General features: G+C 44.4%; 1 protein-coding gene across 1 annotated transcript in view; it reads right to left on the bottom strand.

Annotated features, from left to right (window-relative positions):
• Positions 1 to 17,184, bottom strand: part of SLC24A3 (solute carrier family 24 member 3) — a 1,194,917-nt gene extending 1,177,733 nt beyond the window's left edge. The window contains exon 1 of the mRNA XM_086926908.1: positions 16,656 to 17,184. Within this exon, the coding sequence (XP_086783034.1) occupies positions 16,656 to 16,878 (223 nt within the window). The 5' untranslated portion in view covers positions 16,879 to 17,184. The remainder of the gene's footprint in view (positions 1 to 16,655) is intronic.
• Between the last annotated feature and the right edge of the window lie 1,173 nt (positions 17,185 to 18,357).

Consider the following 18,357-nt stretch of genomic DNA (forward strand, 5'->3'; position numbering starts at 1 on the left):
GTAATAATTTTAAAATCTATCATCTTATCCCAGGAGTTTGAATCAATTAAAATATAATCTAGTAAAAACCCACGATCCTTACTAAAGAACGTGTAACCCTTTGATGTATCGGAGAGTGATCTTCTGTTACAAGCTCTTAATGAATGTTTTAAGACAAGGCGATTCATTTGGATCACCAGGGGAGACCATTTTTTTACTTTTTGGCATCTAGACTCTGGGATTTCCAGAAATTGATCCTCGTCATGTATATTATCAAAAAACAGACCCTCAAGTGGCTCAAACTGGCAGTTAAAGTCCCCGCCAACAATAACCATTTGATTTACAGCAATAGAACATAAGAATGTGCATAAATCATCCACCGTATTAGACTCTATCCCGCTGGGGGTAGGCCTTGAATATAGATTTATTAAAACAACAGGAGACTTGGTGGGGAACTGCAATTGGACCCATAAGATATCTATAGAACCTGTGTCAATTTGCAAGGCCGTACAACCAAGATGTACACCTATCCATATAATAAGGCCCCCGGAAGGTCTCCCTGCGCCCCCTGTTATTGCGGGAATACTAAAAGAGGCATAACCAGGATTTGTTCCCTTCCCTCTTGCCCAAGTTTTGCCCAAGTTTCCTGGAACATGCAGACCTCAAATTGGCTAATAAAGGATATCCAATCAGGGTCATCCAATTTGTTATTTATACCCGCTATGTTCCAAGACAGGACCCGTGTTACCTGGCAGATATGTGAGTTATTTTTAGAGGACACTAAGGGAGGCAGCTTCATTGGTGCTTTTGTTAGTCCAGTATATTCCCACACATTTAACCCTATAGGTATGGGGTGTTCAGAGTTTTCTGACTGGGCTCAATCGCCTTCAGGATGAGTACTACTTCTGGAGCCGCTCATGCTCCCTCTAGATAGACCCTCCTCTTTTCGGGGATTTAGCCCTTTACCCTTGTTCTCCAACTCCAAAAATACAGGACATTTTTCCTCTTTATTGGGTAGGGGGACTCCTTTTAGTCAGTCAACAACTTCTAGGGGACTAAATCTATTTTCTATATACACTCATTTCTCTTCATGCCCCGTTTCTCATCAAACCATTTGCTTACTGTATTTTTAGCATGCATCTTCATGTCACTTGAGCCCAAGCTTTAAATTGTGTGGGTCTAGATTGCAGCTTTCTCTCACATATCACGACTCAAGTAGTCAAGCTTTCTAACATTAAAGGTGAATAGGCCACGTATTCATGCATGCGTTTACAATGCATGCCTTCACAAAGCAGGCTATACAACGAATGTGTTTTTACCACGCATTCCATTAAACTGCAAGTCATTACAACAACTTGCTTTAAGATAGTGCTGGAGTTTGGAATCGTATATTTTACTATTCCAACTGCAGTCTGTGCAACCGAAGGTGAGGTGTTGAATTTAAAATACAACACTGAGTTCCCTAAAGCAAGCCGCTGTAATGACTTGGGTTGTAATGGAACGCGTGGTAACGATGCGTTCGTTGTAGCGCCTGCGTTGTAATGGCACTGTAAATGCGGTTTCCCATTAAAGATATCCTCTAGAGGAAGTTTCAGGTTATTGTTGCCAAATGTGATCTACTGCTAATGCCAATTGAAAGTCCCCAACTGACATCTTCTTGTATGCAGGAGATTCTTCAGGGGAATCTTTTCACCTTCCATAATAGGACCCTTAGGAAATTTAGGATTTTTCAATACAGCACCCATTTCTACTGATCAAACAAAACAAACGACAACCGGCCAATCATATTGTGGCAATGGTGAAGGTCAACCAATCATAGCATGTCCTACAACAGCAACTGACCAATAACAGCTCAACTGATGATGACATTTCACCAATCCCTGTTCGACTCTCCAATGACAAAATAACCAATTATAGCATGCCTTGTTCATAAACTAAACTAACACAATACATTTGGCTGCAATCAAGCCACACACACAAACAGCAAAATCCCCTTATGTGCTTAACTTAAATTAAAAAAAAAAAAGTCTAAATCAATTGCACTAAAAAGGAGGACTAAGTAACTCTGCAGCAGTGTCAATCACACTAAAGCAGATTCTTGACCAGCGGTAACCTACCCAATTAGAGTGATTACTCATGTGAAACAAAGAATATATAAATACATATCTAATCGGTGTTAAGATTCATACAACCAGAAGATTCTTATTAATTCAGAAATCCCTATCAGTGTGTATGTGGCGTTTCACAAAACACACCACCACTTTACAGACAATTTCATCAATATATCTTGAAATCTTGGATTCAACTAATTTGATTATCTTAACCAACAGTAAACATAAAAATGTGATCACTTGCGTAACACAGAACATCCCTTCTAAACAAATGCAAATATGAACGCTGCCTCTTTAACTCACAACTATGACTAAATTAACAAAATCACAGTAATCAACCCCCTAAGGACCCACAAATCAAAAGTGGAAAACCAAGACTCTCACATGTAGTATCATTCATGTCTCAGCAGAAATTCACACTCTAAAACTACAAGTCCCACAATGCACTTGCAAGGTGCCACAATCACTCAAAGTGCATTCTGCCCTAATAGTACTCAAACTCCTTCTCTCTGGAGCAGCTCTGGAACACCACAAACAATGTAATTCAGTCAGATCATGGAAATTGCGGAAAGCAGACAGATCACAGAATGGTGACAAAATTATCTCTAGCTTGAACTAATAACTTATCAATAATCTTCCCTGTACCAGCTTCAAAAAACTGTTGCCACTATTTCTCTCAGATAACCTGCAGGAGTGAGATGAACCACCCAGTGCAGTGTTGTCCTTAAGAATAGTAAGGCAATGTGTCCCCAAAGACAAGATTTAAAACTGCATTTCAAATAGCAGTCAATCAAATGCCATTTATATATTAAAGTGCATCGGAGAATGCAAAATATATCCCGCTTCAAAAAATCCGTCAAAAGGTTCCAAAATCAATTGCCATGTAAGCTTTTAGCAATTAAAATCTATGCAACATGGGCAGAGTCAAAAAACGATGTCCAAAGTGTGCAGCAAATCAACAGAGAATCAGGCAGCACCGCCCAGAGGCTTCAGAAAAGTGTCACAGAGAGGCCCAAAATCATGGCTTTTAATAATAAATCTTACACTGGAAAGGAATGGAAATTACACAGTCAGGATAGGGTGAGCAAAATGCATCACTACAACAGCAAACTAAAATACAGCATATTAAATGTCACATAATACTCTATTCTTCCACTTACTCCCAAGTGAATATTATTATGAACCCCTGACCTAATGTCATTGGAAGTTCTAGAACAAATCTGGTTACATAAACAATAAAGAGCCTCAAAACGAATAGCATACAGTGAGCAGACATGATGGGGCTTGAAAAGTAACTAAAGGCTTACTTTAGAGCTCTTTGATAACAGCACGTCAAACAAACAATGGTGCACATTGTCTGACTTGGTGTCAATTAAAAATATAAACACACGACTACCATTATGAAGCGGCTATACTAAAACGAAATAGAGTCAAGGAAGGCGTGGTTGAGGCCTAGTTGGCATATGTTAGGAAAACACAGTTCTGTACATCACAGCAATATCATGTAACTGTCACAGGCATGGGTAGAGCAAAACATTACATAATATGGCTCCTGATCTGTGAAGCTGTCTATCACACACACATATATTCACTCAATGGCATAGACAAGGATGGGGGAAAAACATGCATGTTAGAATGTAGGCTGTGCTCTTTCCGGTCCATCCAATTGACCTTCCTCTGTCTCACATCCCCTCTCTTCTCTCCTTAAGAGAGTAGTCAAATGGCACCAAGTCTTGCCTCCAAAAGAGAGGGCTTGCTCAATATAACCCTAGAAATCTGTGGCTGAGCTAGCAGTAAGTTGTAAACTTCCTCAACACCCACTCTTCACTGATCTATGTGAGAAGATACCATCTCCTTGTGGACACCGCGTTTCCATTCCTAAGATTTCTTTTAACGAACAGTTGTATTCTGGCACTGTCATCCATTGACGTGAGGTAAAATGGCATCTCCAATGATGTGTTAGGATCAGGATTAGAAATAATCTGCAGCTAGTCTTAGGAAGCCATTAGGTAAACACAAGAGCCATTCTTGAAAATGTAGCCTAAATTGCAATTATGGGATCAGGCTGGGATGGGCAGCTGAGCATATCCATTTACTGGCATGGTGTATTTTCTATTACTTTACCAAAGATTTCCATTAGCAAAGCATGATAGAAACTTTGAAAAACTCTTCTTCATCTTCCAGGGAAACACAGGACTGTCCCTGACAACTCAATCCCTCTGGAGAAGATTCAGGAGTCGAAAGCCTATTTGGGCAGCACACAAGGAGAATACCAAAACAAAATGGTTGAATAATTGAGCCAATAAATAAGATGGTCTCTCCATGATCAACATGAGATGGTGCGGGAGAGCCTAGATCAGGGCTGACTTGTGGGAGCATAATTGAGCCTTTCCTCACAGCAAGCAAACCGGCAATCCCTTTGGCACCAAACAGCAGGACCAACCACCTTCAGCTGATACGGTACAGAGAGGCAAAGATACGAAAGAATAAAAGCCTTCAGTGTACCCGGGCCTGCTGGCATTCTATCCAAAGATCCAGGCACATCAAGGAGAAACAAATCAGAAAGATCAGGAAAGATGAGTAAGCTATTGAGAGATGGGTTTCCAATCGCCTGAACATATGTATTGACAAACAGCATTCTCCGCCAGGCTAACAATTATTTGCACACTGGATGCAGCACTAAAATAGCCACCTTAACACTCTCGAAAAATAAGCACACTATTTTGAATGAGGGGGATTCTTGTCTCCTCATATTACTTGATTTCTCAGCAGCCTTCACCACTGCTGGCCATGTAAAACTAATCCAGAACAATCGCAACATGGACTTCCGCAGACAAGTCTTAAGCTAATTGTCCTCTCTTCTCACCATTGCCAACAGTTCATAAATATTGAAAAGCACATCTCTGGAAGTGCTGTGAAGTTGCTTGTCATTCTTCAAGGCTTATTTTAGCACCCACATTGTTCAACTTACACCATGAGAAACGTTGTTAATTGTTTGAGGGTGTGGGAGTTTCCATCAACAACAAACGGATGCATCTATTTTTTCCCTAAAAACATCATCTGTCTAACAATATTGTCACCCATGGCACCTTCCTTACAAAAATCCAAACAGGGATGTCTACCATTTGTGGAGAAGTGTGGCTCACTGGTGAGAGCGGCAGACTCTGAAGCAGAGATCAGGCCCGGGACCAGGGTTCAAGTCCCGACACGGCAGGGTCTTGGGCTCAATGTCCGTGGACTCGATAATTCCCGCCTCGGCACCTACTCTTATCATGGGTCCCACGCTGCAACTCTGGGCAATAGCTTGCTTAATCTCAACAACGGCCCCTACAACACTCGGATGACTTGCTTCACCTTGGGGGTGGCCAGGAGGGGCATCTCACAGGGAGAGGCAGGAAGGGTTCCACAGAGTTATACAGCGCTGGGACGCCCCGTTGGGGCAGCTGTGCGCTTTACCAAATACACTACATTTACATTTACACCCAACCCGCAGAAAATGGTGTTCCTCCTCATTACTTCCGAAAACAGAGATACAATAGACCCATTGCTTCAAGAAGAACGTAAAGAAGGAATCCATTACAAAGGAACTATGATTCTCGATTCCACTGGAAATGGGGTTTACAGACAAACCGAAAATTACAAGAGGTGTAAAATAATGCACACTGTATTCCCCAGGAAGGCTGCTAGGAGGGCACCCGGCGAGATTTCTCCAATGCAGGCAGTCGCGTGCCGTCGCATGCGGCCAGAAAGCTGCTGCTCAATTCGAGAATCTACTCGAGCTGCAGCAAAATCAACCTGAGAAGCTCTGCCTCTGGTGCTCCACATTGTGCCATTCGTGCTGATTTTTCAGAGCGAAACGAGCTCCCGGCACTAAATCACAGTGCAAGCAGCGCGACATGCCTATTTCTGCAAGTTGGTGGAATTCCGCTAAATCTCGTGGAGTTTTTTTGTAACTACGCTGAATTCGGCAGAGTGAAGTCAGCCCTAGAAAAATGAAAAGCTAACATTTTCACCATTTTGTAAAATACGCATAGGTACTTTAGATGAAGCCTATCGCACCTTTTTCTAAACAATATATATTTCACTGTTGCTTCCACTTTACTTAATTACTTTATTAATCTTTATTTCGACAAAGAATTGTCATAAAAGAGCACAACAGTAAAACAGTTTCAATGATACAGTAAAAATTTTAAAACAAGCAATAAAATACCATTTCATATCGATGTATATTTCCAATACATGACTATTGTCCCTCCTGCCCTACTAATTCTAGTACCAACCCCAAGAGAATTCAGTTGTGTACTTTCTATGTTCTAGTTTATAGGTTTGCCACAAGTGCCCTTCTAATATTCCACATCGCTGCTATAAACTTTTTGACAGCGAAAACCACAACCGGGGAAAGATCTGTTTTTAGAATTCTGCACGCCTGGAGGCAGTGGCTTAACCCCCGGTTTTTACAGATTGGGATGATCCACCTCCGTCTCGGGTTTGAGTAAGCAGGGCAAAAGAAAACAACATGGACCTCGTTTTTTAAAACTGCAGTACACCCCGGGCAATTCTTCGGCGATAGTGCGCACCAGTCAGACGTAAGAGATCTGATAGGTAGCGAACCATGCCGCCATTGGAGAAAAAGCTTCCTCCAAACAACAGGGCTAATAGGATCCAGTACTCGTTCAAAACAGAATAAGTCCTTGGTCGAGAGGAACCTGGCTGTAAGAGTGCCCAATTTGGTGCTAGATAATAAATGGGCCATACGAATTTCCCGGAACAGCTGTACCAGTTGATTTCGTGAAATGCCAGCACACGTATGCTCCGGGTCTGACCACATTGTAGCAAGACCAAGTTTCTTGAATTCCATCCTAACATATTTTAGCCAAGGAAGCCTGCCCGCATTAGGCAAGCCCAGTACTTCAATTAGCTCTTGGCTACATTTGGATAACTCTGGGGTTACCCAGAGTCTCCTCCAAAAAGTTAGAGGTCTAAGGGCCAGTTCTTCCTCTATAGGTCTGATGCCAAGGTCCAATCTTAGCTGCACTAGTGGGGTACTCACGGGCAAAGCTGTCAATTGGCTTAAGAATCTATTCTACGCAACAGTAATTGCTGAGCCAGTCTTGTAACCCCACAGCTCAGCCCCATAAGACACCGCCCCACGCGCCCGCAGTTTGTAAATTTCTAGTGGGGAACCAATCTGTTTGTACGATGACCTACTCAACAGTTTCAGTATGCCCCCAGCTATCTGGGTCATCTTAAGATGCAATTTCAGTTCGTGTTGGACCCAAGTGAATGATTCATTTAGTGTAAGCCCTAGGTAGTCGAAAGTGTGGACCCTTTCTAATCTAACACCATCTATCATAGGGTTTGGACGTGTTTTTGCGGGGGATTAAAAATCGTGTATTTGTTTTTTAAGGTGTTAATTTCCAAACCCCGCTCTTTACAAAAAGAGACAAACCCATCCAGGACACGTTGGATACCCATAGGGTTTTAGAGAGAAGTAATGTGTCATCCGCGAACATGATCGCTGCAATCCTGGACCCTGCAAGCTTTGGGGCGTCACTGTCTTGTACTGCGCCCAGATGTGCGATTACCCTGTTGACAAAGAGGCAAACGGGGTAGGTGCCAAAACACACCCCTGCCTTACCCCCCTGTCAATGGGGAATTGTGCTGTCAGTGAACTGCTGCTACCACACCTGACCTGTGCATAGTTCTGGGCGTGGAGTCGTATTAACATATTCAGGAGTGGAGGTGGAATACCAAGCTCCCGGAGTACAGTCTACAGCTTCTGGCGCGGGACCAGGTCGAATGCCGCGCGTAGGTCTACAAAGATGGTGTATAGGGACCCACCCCCGATCTTGACAGTTTTCCAATGGAGCATATATAAACGGAAGATCTGGGCCGTAGTGGAAACATTCTTCCGGAACCCAGCCTGGAAGGGGCTTAAAATGGAATACTCCTCGATCCAGTCTAAAAGAGGATTTAGGATCAGACGTGCAAAAAGTTTTTGGGGCACATCAATGAGGCTGATTGGCCTGTAGTTGGCAGGGAGCAGAGGTGAGCCCTTTTTGAAGATAGGGACAATCTGTTGCTTCCACTTTACTCAATTACTTTATACTCATGGGTGTTTATTTGTTTCCTAAAAATGCTTAATACCCCCAGAGTGCAGGAGTGTGATATAAAACTGTAAATAATTAATAAAGACAAAAATAAGTACAGAAATCAATGACAGCTGAGGGAAGCTAAAATGCTGTCAATTAAATTGTTGTATGCTTCTTTTCTGCTTGTGTCTTTGGAGTTCGACCTATTTTTAACTACTCACATATATTTTATTCTTGTCATTTACTTGGAAAGTTTTTATTTGAAACACTCTATATTTACAAACTTGGAACCACCTGGTTTGATACTGGTTTAACATAAAGTTTGGCGCTGTGTTGGAGCAGAACCTTCTTCTGTAATAAAGCACTCATTCAGAGTTTTAAGTCAGACGAAAAAGGAGAGTACTACAATAAAAGTGTGGCTTAAAAGGCAGACCTAAGAAATCTCCACCAGAGATGTGGCCTGGATAACCAAGGGTGTGGCCTAATACATGCGAGTTAGAAGCCTGTGATTGATTGGTCCTCCCAAACTATCGAAGTGTGCATTATTGATTTACTCCTTGCTGTTGCCTTTCAACAAATTACAAAATCATGAAAAGATACCTCTGGTGTCTCTTTTCAGGCATGGTGGTACGGAATCTGCTAGAATCATAGATTGGATAGGGCTCTGTTTATCCCATCTCGCTTGCAATTAAAAGAGATTTAAAGAGATTTACTTTGTTCACCTGTCACAAACTTTTTAAATGTATCTGCCAAGAAAATGTCTTTACATGAACCCTCCGTGGACGAGGTACCCAAGCCACCTTCACATTTACAGCCAGTGTTGTTTACATTTTCTATTTTTATTGTTATATGCTGCTGTAATGCATTAGGTACATACAAAGATAATTATAACAACATTGTTTTTAATCACAACGTGTATCGTAAAAGATTCATTCATGAAAATAAATACATAATAAATCACATATAATGCCCCTAGAGAGTGGAGTAGGGAAGGGTAGTGCTGGGATAGTGAAAGTATAGAAACTAGAGCATGGGTCACTAAGAACAAAAATAATGATAAGTTAACACAATGGAACAAATAACTCATCAATTAATTTAGCAATCATGCCTCAAATAAAATCACAAATGATAAATCAGGGAGGAGGCTGAACACAAGAGGGAGTGTCGACGTTTCGACCCAAGTAGATGCAGGCGTGGTATAAACCTTGCTAGAGGGTCTTCATCAGGACATGGGTTGCGGGAGGTAGGGCAATGGATCTGTATAGAAAATTAATAAATAAATGTTACTGCGGGTCACATGGGATCCCAGAGAGCTCATAAAAATGATAAAAGGCCTAGATGGGGACATAGTCATATATTATAAACATGAGGAATACATCATTAGCAGCATGAGAGTAGTTACGGACAAATATCTTATGAGGCAGGCTAATTAGAAAGAACCTCAAAAGCACAATGGTTGATTGGTCAATAAAAGTCACCAGATGACAAACTGTGATGCAGTGAGTTGGGCATCACAGTACCAACTTAAGGTATGCCATTTTAAATGTCTTGAAGACTTACTCTATACTTGCATGACTTATGGACTCCCTTTGATTTACAACGTATGGGTTCAACACTTGAGCCCACGTCCCGGATAAGTATACCATGTGTCAACTGCTCTTGTGCAGTGCAAATCGATGCTGTCGAGTTTGTCATCTGGTGACTTTTATTGACCATTCAACCATTAGCCTTTAGCCTGCCTCATAAGATATTTGTCCGTAACTACTCTCATGCTGCTAATGATGTATTCCTCATGTTTATAATATATGACTATGTCCCCATCTCGGCCTTTTATCATTTTTATGAGCTCTCTGGGATCCCATGTGACCCGCAGTAACATTTATTTAATAATTTTCTATACAGATCCATTGCCCCACCTCCCGCAACCCCTGTCCTGATGAAGACCCTCTAGCAAGGTTTATACCACGCCTGCATCTACTTGGGTCGAAACGTCGACACTCCCTCTTGTGTTCAGCCTCCTCCCTGATTTATCATTTGTGATTTTATTTGAGGCATGATTGCTAAATTAATTGATGAGTTATTTGTTCCATTGTGTTAACTTATCATTATTTTTGGTCTTAGTGACCCATGCTCTAGTTTCTATACTTTCACTATCCCAGCACTACCCTTCCCTACTCCACTCTCTAGGGGCATTATATGTGATTTATTATGTATTTATTTTTATGAATGAATCTTTTACGATACACGTTGTGATTAAAAACAATGTTGGTATAATTATCTTTGTATGTACCTAATTGTTGTTACGGTTGAGTTAATTGTGTGTCTATCTGGGACCGCTTTGTTTGTATCAATATTCCGCCCAGGACCCAGTGACTTCTTGGGTTAACCCGTGTTTTTGCAGTAATGCATTAGGATCATTTTTATTGTAATACCGTTATTTGCTTATTTAATTACTATATCGTCCCCATTCGTTTTCATTTTTTCCATTCTTTTCTCTCTTCCTCCCCTTTCTTTTTTTTTTCTTTCTCTGCTTTTCTCTTTCTGATATGATGTATCATTACTCTTTTCTAGTTTTATATTTATCTTGCATTATCTGCATTGTGTTATAATCACTTTTTATTCATCAAATAAAATCTTTTAACTCAGAAGCCTGTGATTGCCAAATTGATAAATCAAGTCTCATTGAGCACAGAAAAAAAACGAAATCAGAAGGCATCAGGCTAGTTACCAGTTTTTTTTAGCACCATCACCCTGGGCTGTAAGTAATAAAACACTAGACTGCGTGAATTTAAAAATAAGAAGTAAGAGGTGCCTTGACTGCTTGCCATCACTACCCCTTAGCGAGTCACGTGTGCAAAGGGAATAACTTGATTATTCAATTGGAATTATAAATGTTCTCCGTCCCTGGGTCGCCAATGGTATATGACAGTATCTACTGTGTTGTTTCATCTCTGAATCACAGAGAGACTTCTAGTGATGTTTCATTGTAGCTCCAGAATGTGACAGACAATTTCCTCAGCTGGTGAGGACAGAAATAGAAGGTTCCATAGGGCCCTGATTCATTAGACCGTGGCAGGCATTGGCCCACATACAGCACTGACTCCGATTCTTTTCGCAGTGGCTGGAGGAGTCTGAGAATACACATTGGCCTGTGCCAGGTACTACTGTACGCATCTTATACAGGGACGAGGTGTGTCCTTTTGGTTGGAAGAAGGAGAACAAAGTCCTCACCTCACTTGTCAAGCAACATTTTCCTGCCTGACACACTGAGTTATCCTTGCCAACTGAATAACTCCCATAAGCATCCACCTTCTTTTCGCCAATTTCCTCCTCCAAGAGACTCAGCCAATCCCGACTCTTAGAGACACACAAAAATGTGACAGCTCCCTCTTGTCAGTTCAGTAGGTGTTGGAATAATTGGCCTCGTTGTGTTTGACGTGGGGACACGACTTCATGAGCACCTTTATTTCACATGTAATCTCATACGAGTGTATTGTATTGGAATTTATACAGCTTTTCCATACGCCTCACTAGGCCTAAAGCGCTTTAATGTAAAGTACCGTTATGAGGCCAAGCTCTATAAATGAGTGTGCGCTCTCAAAGTGCTACTTGGGTTTGTCGTAAAAGCATGTTAACAAATGTTCATTTAATTAACTGTGGGCGATAAAAAAATGAATTAAATTCTTTAAGTCCGCCGCCTGACAACGCCAGCTGCAGCGCGAGTTCATTCAAATACACGGAAACCCATAAAAGCAATGGAAATGTTTATGTATTTCTCAGCATTCGTTAGCTTGGCCCGGCAAGGTGTTCACCGCTCCCAACCCCTTCTGTCTGGTTGACCTTGAAGCAAGCCCTTCAGATGGAAACATTGTCGCGCACACAGTTTTCGCTCCCTGTCTGGGGAGGGCCTTTTATTTCTATTTTCGCTCGTGTTCGCTTATTCCAGTGCTTCGAAGCGACTAACCGCTGTAATATTAGGCCTGCAACTCCCAGTATGCGAAAAGATGTCGAAAAATCAGGAATGGGTGGGGGCGTCTTGCATAACACGAGATCAGTTGGTAGGCGGCAGTTGCCATTTTATAATCATGAAACGAGATTTTATTGGCTAGTGCCTAGAAGCCCCCTCATGCTTGCTTAGAAGGGCCGTAGTTTCTGATGGGCAATCATCCGAGAAACAGTTCCTCGGTCTCGCTTTCTCTCGCTCACTAGCACCTGGTTTCTCTTTCTCTCGGTCACTCTCCACTCCATCCGGATCCATCCCACTCCGGGGATATCTCTACAGATCAATTTCCCTCTAACACTTGATCTGCTTTTTATCTGCCTTTCTCTCTTTCTATCACAGTAAACTAGTGTTGCCTCTGTCGCGCTCTCTCTCTTCTCTCCCTCTCCCTCTCTCTTTCTTTCTCTTGTCTGTCTCACCTATCTGTGCATCGTAATTCTCCCTCCCTCGTCGTCTCTTTCTCTCTATGCCTCGCTTTTTCTGTCTTGTGTCTCTTCCATTTGCTCTCCCTCCTTTTCACTCTTTCTTTCTCTCTCTCGCCCTCTCTCTCTCTCTCTCTACTCTCGGCGCGACTGTCTCTCTCGATCGTATTCTTTTCCCTTGTCGCAATGTGTCATTCTCTCTACTTCTCTCTCTCTCTCTCTATTTTCCCACCACCGTCATCCTTCCTCTCTCTGTCTCTAATTGTCTTTCGTGTTCTCTTCCTCCCTCTCTTCCTCTTTATCGTTCCCTCTCTTTCTCTGTCTGGCTCTCTCTATAATCTATCTTCCCCTCTCTTTTTCTCTCTTGTTTACACTATTTCTCTTGGCCTCAAATCGTTTGGAACTGTTCCATTCGCTGTCTTTCACTGTTCTTGCTCTGGACAGTTATGCAGAATATGTGCGCGTGCGTGATATCATTTCAAACGTGTGTTTAAAAAAGCCACTAAGCACTTCTCTTCGAACCCGACGCTCTGTTTTTTAATTCGGGCACTCTCATATTCGTAGTTGAGCGCAGATGCTTTTTGGTTTGAGTTGCACTCTGTTCACGCACTTTGCACTTTCATAGTATACAATCCTGTCAAGCGTATGGACTGTACCCAGGGCTTTAAGTGGGATGGGTCTTGCCGGAACTCATTGCAGGCCGTTCTTTAAAGCAGGTGCCAACCAGGTCTCTATCGGGCTCTCCATTTTTTTTCATATCTTGGAGTGAAAAATAAATCTTACATCTGCAGCAGTAGCATCCTTTTTTACTACTTTTGAGGTCACTTCAAAGAGACTCCCTATATTTCTTTCACAGTTTCATAATTTCAGAACTGAAGCATTTTCAAAATCCATTACAACGAAGCTATAGTTGTTGCTGGCTTATCTTACACAAACAACAACTATTGGCAAATCCAATAGACCTGGCTTGCTGCAGGTGCAATGTTACTTATTGCATCAGTATTATATATCTGTGCGCAATGACGGAAGCATCAAAATACTAGTTGGGCGGCTCACCATGCTAATTTTTAGCTAGCGTATATTTAAGCCACACCTCTAATTACATCGACCACACCCCTTTGAGAGTCGCCCCAGTTTTTCCATTCCACTTTAAGCCCTGCCTGTACCATCTCATGCATAGCCCACGCGGAAACGACAAGCAGGTAGGAATTCCGCTCCGCGTGATGTGTTTAATGCTGGGCCATAACACTGCCCCCTATAGTCTGTGAGGTGCAGGGGCCACAAACCCTTCAGGCGTTACAACCCTTTAGACGGCCCCGGGCAACCCAGGGCCAATGGATTTCAACAATATCTGTGTGCTATGAGAGGCTCAGAACACTTTTTTTTTTGGGGGGGGGGGGGGCATCATTTTGTGTTACCCGAATGCATCTACATAGTACACATGCGCGTGTGAAATACTCGGCAGAGCTCACAACCACGTGACAGGACAGCAACTGTGTCAACTCCGGCTCTCAGCTGGGCAGCCATGGGACAGAAACACGCCGCAGGGCAGGATAGCGTCACACAGGCACAATGTGTGCGCAGCGTGTGGAAATTCACACAGCCCTCCGCTCCGCCGTGAAGGGTGGAATGCACTGACTTTGCACTTGTGCTTGACTGAATGGCTGACAGACAGACAGCATTGTGAAGCACGCACCGCCCTTCTGGGTTTCTGGACGTGGTTTTAAAACAGCCTAGCCTTTAAGGTTTGCTTGGAGATTCATACAGGGACGGGGGGGGGGGGGGCACATATCCACAGGCGTGTATGCACCCCTAGATACACACATGCGTTAACCTTGACGAGCACACAAAGACAGACATCGTCAGCAGGAGAAAGACACACAAGGACAGTTACAGAGACAGCCCCCCCCCCTTTTAAACACAAGTTCACACCGATGTAGAGAGACAGTGCTTACAAGCACACCCAGATGTACGCAGGCAGACCCACAGACACGCACGTTTTAAAATGTGACAGCTTGAGACAAGACACATTGCACAGGGTGAGTGTTACTGACAAACTCTGAAGTGATTCGAAGGCGAAAGACGTTATGCGGCCTCACTGCAGGGCGCAAGCCAGTGGCATAGCAAGGGCTCGTTGGGCCATACTGCAAGCAAGGAAAGTCCCCAACCTCTGTTGTAAAATACGAATCTATTAACTATCTAGTTTTGGGCCCCTCGAGCCCATAGGCCCCGGTGCCACTGCACCTGCCGCATTACTCCTACCTTGGTTGCATTCCACGCTGGATGTACTCAAATGTACCGCGAGCGGGTTTCTAGGAAAACGAAACTGTGGCCGCTGGAAAGAAAGTATGAACAATGTGCTCCCACGGCTACCAGGAGGCACTATCTTGGGTAGCCCATTCCCAGTGGGTTCTCCCTTTCTACAACACGCTGCCGCGGATGTCCCCACCATACACACACGCATGTGCATATCTTTACTAGGCTTCATGTTCCTCGACAGCCACGGCCTGTCAGAGGAGGGAGAGTGTGTGTGGAAAAGCTGCCTCGTCATGTTTTTGAGAATGAGCATCGCAGAGTTCCGCTGCTGGCACGTTTCCTGTTGCCTTCTCTTTTTCCTAGCGCCCTGAACTGGGCTCTGTGTGGGGAGACGTATCTGCGCTCTCGCGCACCGCAGCCCTCTCCTGAGGTCCGCAGAGGCGTCGGAGCCGTGACAGTCGCACCAACGTCTAATAGCTTTATTTGACGATGCTTTTTCAAATCCAGGCTAACGGACTGAAATCAAAACGTAGCCTTGGCAACAATTTTTCTCGCAGCCCATTACAGCAGTAAATCGTGAATAGAATAGGCCATGACATCGGGTGCATGGGTAGTTCATGAAAGCGTATTCTGATCTGAAAGCAGCCCCTGTCCTGCAGCCATCCAGTGAGTGGCAAAATGGTCAGCCCAGCCCTATAAACTCTACATGGGACGGAAGTGGTAGTGCACCGGCTCCGGGGAGACTCTCTTGTTTAGGTCCCATACAGTTCTCCCTGCGCATCCTAAAGCGGAGATGTCCCTTCCTAATATAGAACACGCGGATATTGCCACAACATGTTTATTGTGCCCCAGGAGGCCGCACTTCGAGGAATCGATTGAGCTTTCCACTCCAATCTCTGCATCAGGTCGTGAACAACCCCTCCCATTTAGCCTTTGCACTCTGGGGCACACCGCCGGTGGCGTAACGTTACGTAAGCCCCCGAAGTGAAGGGGTGGGCGAGTTCCAGGCCCCCCTTCAGAAAAAGTGGTAGGTGGTGAGCCAGGTAGTGGGAGCCCTCCGTGTACTTTGCGGGGGGGGGGGGGGGGGGGGGGGAGTTTTGTTACACTACTGAACACCGCTGCTGTTGGCTCACTAGTTTCCCCAAAAGTCTTCCCAGGCGCCCCCTGCCAAAACTTGAGCAGCGTAAACCCAGCGGAAATATGGTGAATGTGTTTCCAAGAAAAAAAGCGAGTTGTTCGTGTAGGAGTGCACGTGACTTGAGGAAACAACTCCAGGACCTCTGCTGACAGGTCTGCTCTCACCAGCACGCCGCCACATCTAGGGAGCTCTGAAACTGGGGCAAGCCAACCCAGCAAACCTAACCAGAAGCTTTTCGAGAGGCTAATTTACACCAGCATACTGTCCTCATCCCTTCAAACGCGGTCTTCTGGGGCGACCCAGACGATGTGAAAAACCAATAGTAGCACGCTGAGAAAGAGGGGCAGTGGTGAGTGGCATGTGTGTGTGTGAAGAGTCTGACATGTAGGGAGAGTGGTGCCAGTCAGTCAGTCAGTCAGAATAACTTTATTTGGCCGACATGATGAAGGCATAAAAGTTTACTACATGTATAAAAAGCTATAAGATAAAACATTCCACATCATTACAGTACAATCATTTTTAAGATGCAATTGCTGTACAGTTTCAAAGTTATGATAAAAATTCATGCTTGTGGTGCAATAGGAATAGGTCTTGCCCTTGCAGGGCCAGCATGGACCCCTACTGCAGGCACACACCGGATCCCACAGCCAAACTCACCAGGCTCCTCTGCCCAATGGGAGAGCGAGGATGCGAGCAGCAGGAGGCTTCCCATTAGGCAGATCTGTCCCAGCAGAACCTCTTTCCTTTTCCGGCGACCCTTGGTCCTTTCCTGCTTCATCAGCACCAGCATCCCCGCGCGGGCACAGGACGGCCGCCCGCACTCTCCGCCCTGGCCTGCAGGCGGCGTGCTCCTCTGTGCCAGCACCGCGCAATGATCCATGGTCAGCGAGCGGGCTCCGGGCGCTGCTGCGGGAACCGAAGGAGCCCCCCTCGGGATCGGCGAAGCGAGCGGCCGAAGAGTGCACAGGGCGAGCCCCAGCTCCCTCTCCCAGCCCGGGCAGCCGAGGTCCCTAATCCGCGTCGATCAGAGCGCAGAGGTCACGGTTCTTCCGGCGGAGAGCGGCAGCTGCGTGTGCCATGGATGGACCACGGGAGCCCTGGACGCTCTGTGCTGCTCGTGGCCGCTGGTCCTGTGCAAGAGCCCGAGCACGGGATTAATCCACAGTGCAGCTGTCTGATCAAAGAGCCTCAGAGAGGGAAACACGGGGAGAGAGAGAGAGAGCGCGCGAGTGAGGAAGAGGAGGCGGAGGGAGAGAGGGGGAGGGATGCACTCACACTGCACGCGGAGGAGAGACCAAGCAGAGACAGAGGCAGGTTACAGTCCAGCCCAAACTTTCTGATCACTAACGCATCTCCTCCGAGTCCGCAGGCCTCCCTCCTCATTGGACGCATCCAAGAATGCCCTTCTTCCCGCAGTGCTGCTGAGACAACAGTATTTCATTGAAAGAAAGCACGTAATGTTCTGTGTTTCGAGTCCGACTGATACAGTTGCTATTGCGCAAGCTGTCTGAAACATGTTTTCAAAGCAGTAATACGTTTCCTTAATTTATCTTTCGTATAGCGCCTTACCCCGGCAAATCGAAGCACTTTAATAACACATTTTCATGCAGTACTCCCTCTGTTACCTTCTCGCAGGGGACTTGCCACTGGAGTAGCTTTTTTTGTTACACAATCTTCAGAGAAGTACCCGCCCTATTATCAAAGCTGCACGCGGGATTCACATTATTGTTAAGAACTCGAGTTGGTGTAGCACGAGGGTACATAACAAACACAAGGCAACTTTAAATTACTCAACCCACGCGGAACCCAAGAGTGAGTAGAAAAAACTGGGCGTTTTACATAGCACTTAAAGATAACTACATAACCCACAATCCTGTTCACCAGACAGAAAGTAAAAGCATAAATGAAATAATGTATACACTGTGGTAGTGGTAGATTATTCACACTGCTCGAAATACACAATGTTAAAGTAGGTACTGTTAGGAAATCTTTTTATAAGTTTTGGTGCTCAGGTGTTTGACAACACCCTACTATTAAAGGCGTTAGTTACAGTGATGGGCCAGAGGACCCCAACTGTTTATAATATTACAGTTCCTGTCAACCCAAGCACTCCGGCTGTATGAGAGTTATAGTATAAACATAATGTATTCAACACATCAGGTAAAACGATGTACATCTGTACAATTCATTTCTTGACAAGTGCTTACTTAAGAAAAAAACAGCCGGCACGCGTTTCTTCACCAATGTGACTTTTTCAAAGCTTGCCAGGTATAGGGTGCTTTTCATATAGTCAAGACCTGTTTCTGATGGATTGGTGACCGTATCCTATGTAAGCACAGTCATTTGTAGTGTTCATCAG

Source organism: Lissotriton vulgaris, chromosome 6 (assembly GCF_964263255.1).
Source record: "Lissotriton vulgaris chromosome 6, aLisVul1.2, whole genome shotgun sequence".
Lineage (NCBI taxonomy): Eukaryota > Metazoa > Chordata > Amphibia > Caudata > Salamandridae > Lissotriton > Lissotriton vulgaris.